General features: G+C 49.7%; 1 protein-coding gene across 3 annotated transcripts in view; it reads left to right on the forward strand.

Moving 5' to 3' along the window:
* PAFAH1B3 (platelet activating factor acetylhydrolase 1b catalytic subunit 3) overlaps positions 1 to 8,714 on the forward strand; it is a 52,153-nt gene extending 43,439 nt beyond the window's left edge. For all 3 annotated transcript variants that reach the window (XM_073570723.1, XM_073570724.1, XM_073570725.1), the window contains exons 4-6: positions 6,204 to 6,320; positions 7,775 to 7,897; positions 8,048 to 8,714. In XM_073570723.1, the coding sequence (XP_073426824.1) occupies positions 6,204 to 6,320; positions 7,775 to 7,897; positions 8,048 to 8,320 (513 nt within the window). In that variant the 3' untranslated portion in view covers positions 8,321 to 8,714. The remainder of the gene's footprint in view (positions 1 to 6,203; positions 6,321 to 7,774; positions 7,898 to 8,047) is intronic.
* Positions 8,715 to 10,047: the final 1,333 nt, after the last annotated feature.

Raw genomic sequence — 10,047 nt, forward strand, 5'->3', positions numbered from 1 at the left:
TGACTAGAGCATTGGGTACCTCCCTCCTCTGGAGAGATGTCTTCCTCCTCCATTGACTCCTCCTCATCCTCCTCACAAAGTGTCCCCTGCCTAGGCCTTTGTGAGGAACCACGTAGCGCAGACTATCCAGAAGCAGATGGCATTTGTGACTCCTCATCCTCCACCTCTTCCAAAACCTCCTCCCTTAGTGCTTGCAGTGTTTTTTGAAGCAGGCAGATAAGGGGGACAGTCATGCTGACTAGTGCATCATCTGCACTCGCCATCCGCGTGGAATCATCGAAGGCATGCAAAACGAGGCAGATGTCCTTCATAGAGGCCCACTCAGTGGTGCTGAAGTGTGTCCGGCGCACAGTGCGACTTGTTTGCGCCTGATGCAGCTGGTACTCCATTACTGCTGCCTGCTGCTCACACAACCGCTCCAACATATGTAACGTTGAATTCCACCTGGTGGGTAGGTCACATATGATGCGATGTTCCGGAAGGCGTAATCGGCGCTGCAGAGCAGCAAGGCACGATCTTGCCGTGCTGGAACGCCGCAAGTGAGCGCACTCAATGCGGACCTTGTGCAGCAGTGCATCAAGATCCGGATAGTCCCTCTGAAAGCTCTGCACAACCAAGTTCAGCACATGTGCCAGACATGGGATGTGAGTGAGGTTGCCTAGGCCCAGATCTGCCACCAGATTTCGGCCATTGTCACACACTACCAAGCCTGGCTGGAGATTCGCTGGCAGAAACCACACGTCGCTCTCCTCCTTGATGGCATTCCAGAGCTGTGTGGCTTCGATTCCCCAAAGAAATTAATTTCAGTATGGCCTGTTGACGTTTGGCCACGGCTGTGCTCATATCGGTCGTAACAGGCTCCTGCAGCGCTGTTTATGAGGAACTTGAGTAGGAGGAGGAGTCAATGTGTATAGACTGGATTCCTGCAATCCGTTTAGTTGGCAAAACACGTACAGCGCCACTCTCCAGATCTGTACCCGGCTCCACAACATTGACCCAATGGGCAGTGATGGAAGGGTATCGTCCCTGTCCATGGTTACTGGTCCACGCATCGGTGGTCAGGTGGACCTTGCTACTGACGGCCTTTAGTAGTGCATGTTTTATTTTTCCCTCCACATGCTTTTGCAGGGCAGGGACGGCTTGCCTGCTGAAATAATAGCGGCTGGGCACATTGTATTGTGGGACTGCCAATGCCATGAAGTTTCGGAAGGTGTCAGTCTCCACCAGCCTGAATGAGAGCATTTCAAGGGCCAGTATTTTGGCAATGCCAGCATTCAGAGCCTGTGCTCGGGGATAGTATGCCGAGTATGGCCGCCTTTTCTCCCATGCCTGTGCTACCGATGGCTGTAGAGTGGCCTGGGAGTGTGAGGGTGACTGGGAACGTGATGCTGTGGGTGGAATGTCACTGGGTCTCTGGACAACAGTGCCAGAGGTTCTTCCTTGGCGATCCTGTGAGGAAGCCGAACCAGCTGTGTGTGAGCTGGAGGAAGAGGCCCCAACACGAGCTGAAGAGGTGGTAGGTGGTGGTGTACGATGGCCTACGTCTTGAGTGTGTCTGTGTAACTCCAGCTCGTGCTTGGTCCGCACATGTTTCCACATATTTGTGGTATTGAGGTTGCTGACATTTTTCCCTCTTTTGACTTCCTGATGACACAGCTTGCATTTGACAAAGCAGATGTCATCTGCAACTGTCAAAAAAGGACCACGCACTGCAAGTCTTGGGAGCGCCCGTTTTGGCTTTTGGAAGAGGAATGCTCCTAACGGGTGCTGAAGTGGAGGCTACAGGCAACCAAGTCTGCCCCCTCCCTCTCCCTCCTGTTTTGGCCGTTCGGGGAATCTCTTCCTCAGAGCTGCTCCCACCACCTTCCTGTTCCTCACGCCATGATGGGACAAGGACCTCATCATCTATACTCCCCTCTTCAAACACCTGCTTCTGGGTTTTCTCGCCAGCACCGTACACACCAGAAAGTGGCACCTGAGTCTCGTCATCATCTGATGCGTACTGAGGTGTGCTGACCATAGGCATTGGCCCACCCGCCTCTTCAGATTCAGAGGGACAAAGAAGTTGCGCATCACTGCATACTCCCTCTTCTTCACATTCTTGAATGCTGCTTGGCTGGCCCCCTCTTTCCAAGCCAACAGATTCAGAGAACAGAAGTAGAGACTGTGATGGCTCCTGTCCAGGGCTCTCTGACTGCCTTTGCAATTTGGCAGGTGGTTAAGAGACAGATGGTTGCTCTTCAGTGCTCTGGCCCTGAGAGGACGTGGAAGTCATTGAAGTCGATGCGTTAGCTGCCATCCATCCGACAACGGCTTCAATTTGTTCTTCCCGCAGCAGTGGGGTACGGCGAGGTCCTACAAAGCTGTGCATAAAGGACTGTTGCCTGCTAAAACTGGGGGATGCTGACTCACTGGTGCCCGCAGCAGGCACAGAATCCCCACGTCCTCTCCCTGCAGAATCCCCACATCCTCTCCCTGCTGAAACTCCACGCCCACGTGCCTTACTCCCTGCCTTCTTCATCTTAGTAGACTGATAAAGATAGGCAGAAAAGTACAAAGGGGGGCTTAGTGTGCTTATTCCCGAATAGCTGGTAACTGGTATAAGAAACACTAATTTTATGAAGTGTGTGTGGACTACACTTTAATGGGAGCTAATGTGGCCTACACAACTGTCAAATGGAGTGTTTGGTGAACTTTTTGTTTTTTTGAAAAAAAGAAAAAAATAAAGGATGTGACCAAAGATTTGAAAGCGATAGTATTACAAACTTTTTGGAGCTATTACAATTCAGGAAGGTAACCTGCAATGCAATAGATGAGGCTCCAAAAAATAGGGTAATACTATTCTGGCTGCAGCTGAAGGGCACAAGCCAGGAAAAAGGCTCCTCTATCTACTCCTATATAGTGTTTGCAACCAACCAATGTAGATGGATACGGATGGATGCACACTAATAGGAGAATAAAAAATGAGCTGCAATAAAAGAAAAATATGTGACGCACGCTGAGCGGCCTACAACCAGACGTAGCTGAAGGACACACTACTCAGCGTGAGCTGCACTCACACACAGAGACCTCTCAGACAGCCGTGAACAGTGCAGATAAGTGGGCACTAGCACTGAAAGGCTGCAGAAACTGCAGAAAGGCTCCGCTGTCTACTCCTATAGTGTTTTCAATCAACGTATATGGATACGGATGGATGCACACTAATAGGAGAATAAAAAATGAGCTGCAATAAAAGAAAAATATGTATGAGGCAGTGATGCACGCTGAGCGTCCTACAACCAGACGTGGCTGCAGGACACACTACTCAGCGTGAGCTGCACTCACACAGACCTTGCAGACAGCTGTGAACACTGCTGCTAGGGAAAAGAAAGCTACAGTGGTGGATTATGTAGCCTGAGTAAAGCACACTATGATTTTGAAAATCGCTATCTCTAACTGTCCTTCACAGTCTTGAACAGCAGCCTGTCCCTAACAGCAGAGTGAACCCGAAATGGCGGCTTTTATAGTGCGTCATGACATCATTTCAGCAGCCAATCACAGCCATGCCATTAGTTAACATGCCTACATGCCTAACAGGATGTGCCCACACTTCTGAGGATTGTCATTGGCTGAATCAAATCAAACTGGCTCATAGCATTATGGGAACTTCCGATTACGGTATTCGATATGCTAAACGTATCTGAACTCAGTATCGGAATACCGATACAGTGAATATCGGCCGATATCCGATACTTGCGGTATCGGAATGCTGAACACTAATTGCGACTGCAGTAAATGTGGACTGGGTCTGGTCACGTGTGTGACATCACTGCTCTCCTCCCCTCCTGGGTGTTTGTAAAAGGATAAGAGGACGAAGTTTAGGATCACAGTGATGTAACGTGTGACCCCCCCCCCCCCCCGTACTGTGTGACCCTGCTGCATCCACTATATTACTAGTCCCATAGATGTAGAGCGGGCTCATACATTACACCACTGCTCCTATACAAGTAGACGGATTGGGGGTCACACATTACATCACTGCTCCTACCTATAGAAGTGGACGGAGCGGTGGTCACACACTACACCATTACTACCATAGACGTAGATGGAGCGGGCTCATACTTTACACTACTACTCCCATAGAAGGGGACGGAGCAGGCTCACACATTGTACCACTGCTCCCATAGAAGGGGACAGAGCGGGCTCACACATTACACCACTGCTCCCTTAGAAGGGGACGGAGTGGGCTCACATATTGCACCACTGCTTCCATAGAAGGGGACGGAGCAGGCTCACATATTGCACCACTGTTTCCATAGAAGGGGACGGAGCAGGCTCACACATTGCACCACTGCTTCCATAAAAGGGGACGGAGCGGGCTCACACATTGCACCACTGCTTCCATAGAAGGGGACGGAGCGGGCTCACATATTGCACCACTGCTTCCATAGAAGGGGACGGAGCAGGCTCACATATTGCACCACTGCTCCCATAGAAGGGGACGGAGCAGTCTCACGTATTGCACCACTGCTCCCATAGAAGGGGACAGCGGGCTCACACATTACACCACTGCTCCCTTTGAAGGGGACGGAGCGGGCTCACACATTGCACCACTGCTCCCTTAGAAATGTGTATCCTTGCTCTGTCCACTTCTATTGGAGCAGAGGGCTAATAAGACCACATAGATGTCCTGTAGATATGTCACAACATATAATAAATTTGCACCTGTCAGTGCTTTTCATATGGCTGTAAAGGGTATTTACCCTAATAAGTGGAGCTGTAAAAAAAAAAAATTTGTATTTCCCCCCCCCCCCCAGCCATGGTAAAGCAGCTGTGATGAGCTGATATTATCATGTTAGGCTACTTTCAGACTAACGTACTGAGGCGCAGTGCTGGGCCGCCGCTAAGCCCTGGCCGCACCTCCTCCGGTCAGCTCCTCCTATGATCGCATCGCCTTTTTGGCACTGCGCCGAGCGCTCAAAAACACACTCTGTTGCATTTTTGTGCGCTCGGCGCAGCGCCGGCAAAATCATACCAGTGCACGGCCAGTGTATCCAATGCTAAATATAGGGTAGCTGATCGCATGCAGCGTCATGCGATCATAGGAGGAGCTGACCGGAGGAGGCGGGGGCGGGGCTTAGCTGCGGCCCTGCGCTGCGCCTCAGTATGCTAGTCTGAAAGTAGCCTTATGAAGGTCCCTGGTTATTTGCCCCTTCCCAGCCTAAAATATCAGCCTGCAGCCACCCCATAAGTGGTGCATCACATTAGATATGCCATTTCTGGCACTTGCCTTCGCTCTCTGGTGCGGTGGCAATTGGGGTTGATGGCAGCACACAGGTAGAAAAATATTTAAAAAAAAAAAAAACACTCCCTGCCATTGCTTCACCAATTTATTTTTGAAAAAAAAACCCCATGCAGGTCAGCCGTAGTCCACAAATTGAAACCTGAAAAAATAAAGCGAGAGAAATAAAGACCAGACACCATCCCTCGTTCATCAATTTATTTGAAAGGAAAAAGTTCCCATGCAGAAGCGACATAGTCCATGGTGTTCTCTCATCGATTCCTGGCGTCCAAAGGCTGCGGAGCCTCGTTCAGAGTGATGAGCGCTGATGTCAGGAACTACACCACCGAGCCCTCTGTATAATGGCCCCCATCCCGGTGTATGGACCCCATTCCATAAACGTTTCTCCTTTCCTTCCTTGGGGTCCCAGGCAGTGATGTGTCTTCTGTGAGCTGTGATCAGGTCAGCGGTGTGCTGCTGGGATGTGATCGCTGCTCCGCAGCACATTCTCCCCGGCAGCCCCTGTCCTGCACACATTGACTATGCAGTGTGTGCGATGACGGGGAAAGTGGAGCCCGCATGAGACATTGCGGGCTACACAAAGATGGTCGTGATCACCTCCCACAGCTCTGACCTGGACAGCCCAAGTCAAGGATAAGAGAGAGAAGGAGCGGCTTCAATACAAGAGAAGTCGCCATCTGTCCACAGGCTCTTATACCCAGGGACTGCCGTATGAGACACACCCCCCAAAATGGAAATGGCACCCCGAGTGGTTAAAATAAAAATGAATAAATAAAAAACTAATATTTAATTTTAAAATAAATGATTATATAATCGTTAATACAAAACTAAAAAATTGCGGCACCTTCCCTTTAATGACCATTGCTGAAAATGTATATATTTTTGTTCATAGCTGCTTCTTACGTGACTTCTTCATCCTCAGATCTGGAGGGATCTCTTCTCTCCTCTACACGCCCTGAACTTTGGGGGACTGGGTGACGGCACCCAACACGTCCTATGGAGACTGGAAAATGGGGAACTGGAACACATCAAACCAAAGGTCAATCACCGGACGCTCAGGACGCTCATATTATGGATTGTCTCTAATCTGTCACCTTCATAAAGGTCCACGAGGATCAGCGTAATCCATTATTTCCATCATCCTTATAGATTATAATGGAATGGGAGATTTCCCTATTCTCACACTTGTACTGAGTCCCACCTAATGTTTCAGTGTTAGTGGGGTCACCAGTGGTCCTTACATTTATCACTTGTCCTGTAAAGTAAATTCCGTTTCACTGTCACAAGGGGGAGCAAATTGTGTAATTATTGCTGCTTCCATTAGTCAGTAAATGAACACATACCGTGATCTCCCTCTAGTGGTGGATGCAGGATGTGTAGCAGTAAAAAGAGAGTTTAGAGCTCTGGACCCTATAAAGAATATTCAAGGAAAAAAAATTAAATTGTAGGTACGTTTTTCAGATGTACATGCCCACCTTTTTTTATCTCTTCACCATCCGAAACAATATAATAACTATGGATGAACACTCTGAGTGAGTGGGAAGGAGCAGGGCTTACAATTTGTCAGTGGGAGATGGATGCAAAACTCAAAAGCTTTCTGTATGAGTGGGTGGAAGAAGCAGGACTCGCAGGCTTTCTGTATGAGTAGGTGAGGGATGCAGGACTCACAGACTTTCTGTATAATTGGGTGGGAGAAAGCAGGACACAGACTTTCCCTATGATTGGGTGAGGGAAGCAGGCTTCACAAGCTTTCTGTAGGAGTGGGTGAGGGAAGCACGACTCGCAGGCTTTCTCTGAGTGGGTGATGGAAGCACGACTCGCAGGCTTTCTCTGAGTGGGTGAGGAAGCACGACTCGCAAGCTTTCTGTATGATTTGGTGGGAGAAAGCAGGACTCGCAGACTTCCCCTATGATTGGGTGAGGGAAGCAGGCCTCACAGGCTTTCTGTAGGAGTGGGTGGGTGAAGCAGGACACAGGCTTTCTGTATGAGAGGGTGAGGGAAGCAGGACTCACAGGCTTTCTCTGGGTGGTGGAAGCAGGACTCACAGGCTTTCTGTATAATTGGGTGGGAGAAAGCAGGACTCAGACTTTCCCTATGATTGGGTGAGGGAAGCAGGACTCACAGGCTTTCTGTATGAGTGGGTGGGGGAAGCAGGACTCACAGGCTTTCTGATTGGGTGGGAGAAGCAGGACTCGCAGGCTTTCTCTATGATTGGGTGGGGGAAGCAGGGACTCAGGCTTTCTGATTGAGTGGGTGAAGCAGGACTCGCAGGCTTTTTCTATGATTGGGTGGGAGGAAGCAGGACTCGCAGGCTTTCTCTTACAGAATTGGAAAACCCATGTACCCCAGTGGCCGTGCCTTTCTTTTGCTGTCCTCATTTTTGGCCGAGCGTTCATTTTGTTGGCACATGACTAATGTTACCTTGATTGTGGAATATGACTCCTGGTCCCTGCTGAATCTGATCACTTACTGGAGCTGTTACTTCCCCACCAGATCATCGTGCTTTGGGTGGGCACATATAACATGGGGCACACGACCGAGCAGATCGCAGGGGGGATTCAAGCCATTGTGCAGTGTATGGAGCAGAGGCAACCACAGGCCAAGGTCATCGTGCTGGTGAGTGACGCTGAGACTTGTCTTTATAAGTAGCCAAGGACCACTGACACTGCCTGCCCCCGTAAGAGGATCAGAGTCCTTCCCTCCCCGTTTCTTTCTTTTCCAGTATTACATTCCTCTTTTTATTAGTATTTTGACTCCATTTTACAGGGTCTGTTGCCTCGAGGGAAAAACCCCAATCCTCTGCGGGAGAGGAACAGGAGGGTGAACGAGCTGTTGGCGGACGCCCTGCAGTCTACGCCCAACGCAATACTTCTAGATGTGGACCCCGGGTTCGTTCATTCTGACGGCACCATCAGCCACCACGACATGTACGACTACCTGCATCTCAGCCGGTTGGGATACTCTCGCGTGTGCCAGACTCTGCACAAAACACTACTCCAACTGCTGGAGGGCAGAGGAACTGCTGCAAAGCAGAGTTAAGACAGACCCTGTTTGATCAACTTCCAGGTTTTTGTTTTTTTTTTTGAGGAGGGGGTTATAGATTCTCTGAAGGGCTCCCCTTCCGAGGAATACTCTTTCCAAAGATCTAGTTAAAGGGAAACTGGTAGCTTCTCCTGCATTTACCCCTGGCCTCCCTTTCATGTAATCGTCACTGCCTGTGCAGAGGACAGATGGACCACCCCATGCCCTCGGTATTGTATTTACTTTTTTGTTTTTATATCTTTTGTACAGTATTACTTTTATTTTTCTTCTTTTTGTATACTTCGCTCACATTTGTGACCCTCTCCCCATCCACTCCATATAACAAACTACGTTCACAACACTAAGAAGTGAAGATTCTCCAACCCGGGTAATAAATCTGTTGTGACCTTGATCAGTCTGTGAATGGTGCTTTTTTTTTTTTTTTTTTCTTGCAAATTCCTCTCCCACTATGTAGTAGTTATAATAGAAATGTAGGATAGTTCTTCTGATTAGCTATGTCACTTTCCCCCATGTGCATAGCATTGCAGAAGCCAAGGTATCCATGGTTATGACTACTCACATAGTGAGTTATTGGTTGTAACCATGAATAAGCTACTGCAATGCTTTGTACATGGGGTAAGTGACATAGCTAATCAGAAGAACTATCCTACAGTTCTAATTGAAGGTATTGGTTAATATGATCATTATTACAGCTACATGCTGGTATAGGAGATAGGAATGCTTCTTTGTTCTGATTCAGGGGGCGTGAAAGTTAGTGCAGTCGGACCTCCAGGTATTTCATACGCCAACTTTTAAGGCTGTGTTTTAGGGACTGTCCAGAGCCGCCCTTGTGAATCAGGTGTGAGCAACGCCATTATGAGAACGTCGTCAGCAGCGCTCGCTTCAGATTTGGAGTTATATGGTGCCAAATAACCCCATTTTCCTTTTTGTCCCTCTGGACAGCACCAATGGAGGAAGTCCTTCCTTGACCTATAGCGGGACAGGATCACAGAGAGGTTAAAAGGCCCCTCCCACCTCCACCCTCCAGTGTTTTTCCTGTCCCAGCAAGGGACAGTTGTATGAGAGGTTGCTCTTAGAGAGAAGATAGCCTGTGGACGTTTATGGCTTTCCATTCCCCCTGGCAGGCGGTCCGTGGCTGATTCCTCTCTGGGAGAGGTCCCTCAGCAGTCATTCACTGTACCAGACGGTCTCGGGGATTGGGGGTCTTAGCCCTCTCTTCCCCCCGTCAAGTGGACCGTGGCTGACACCTCTTGGAGAAGTTCCGCAGCCAGCTTGCATGATGAGCTCAGGGGGATCGTGCGGCGCGTCCAATCCTTGCCCCTGTCAAGGGGCCCAGGGCCGACACTCCCCGGTGGGGAGTCCCTCTGCCCCAAACACCAGTCGAGCGGACGAGCTTCTGGGTTGAGCTGCTCCTCCTGGTGGGAGGCTCTTGGACGCCGGCCGGAAAAACATCGCTACTTCCGGAAAACACGTGGTGGAGAAGGCCGTCGCGCCTCCGGTAACGTCAGCATAAGGTCAGCTTGCGTTCCACGGCAGAACGCGGAAGTGCAGAACGAGACAGGCAACAGGCTAGTTTCTTGGATCTCGTGGGGCACAGGAGAAGAAATCACTGGCAGTAATACAACATTCCTGACCGAATGCCACTTCCATCCATGGTAGGCTCTCGGCGTTACCAGCTCCCCCTGTCTTTCTAGCAGGTGTGGAGCCAGCACAGGTGAGTGCAC

This window comes from Dendrobates tinctorius, unplaced genomic scaffold (genome assembly GCF_039654945.1).
Source record: "Dendrobates tinctorius isolate UK_male_01 unplaced genomic scaffold, ASM3965494v1 ptg000028l, whole genome shotgun sequence".
Classification (NCBI taxonomy): Eukaryota; Metazoa; Chordata; class Amphibia; order Anura; family Dendrobatidae; genus Dendrobates; species Dendrobates tinctorius.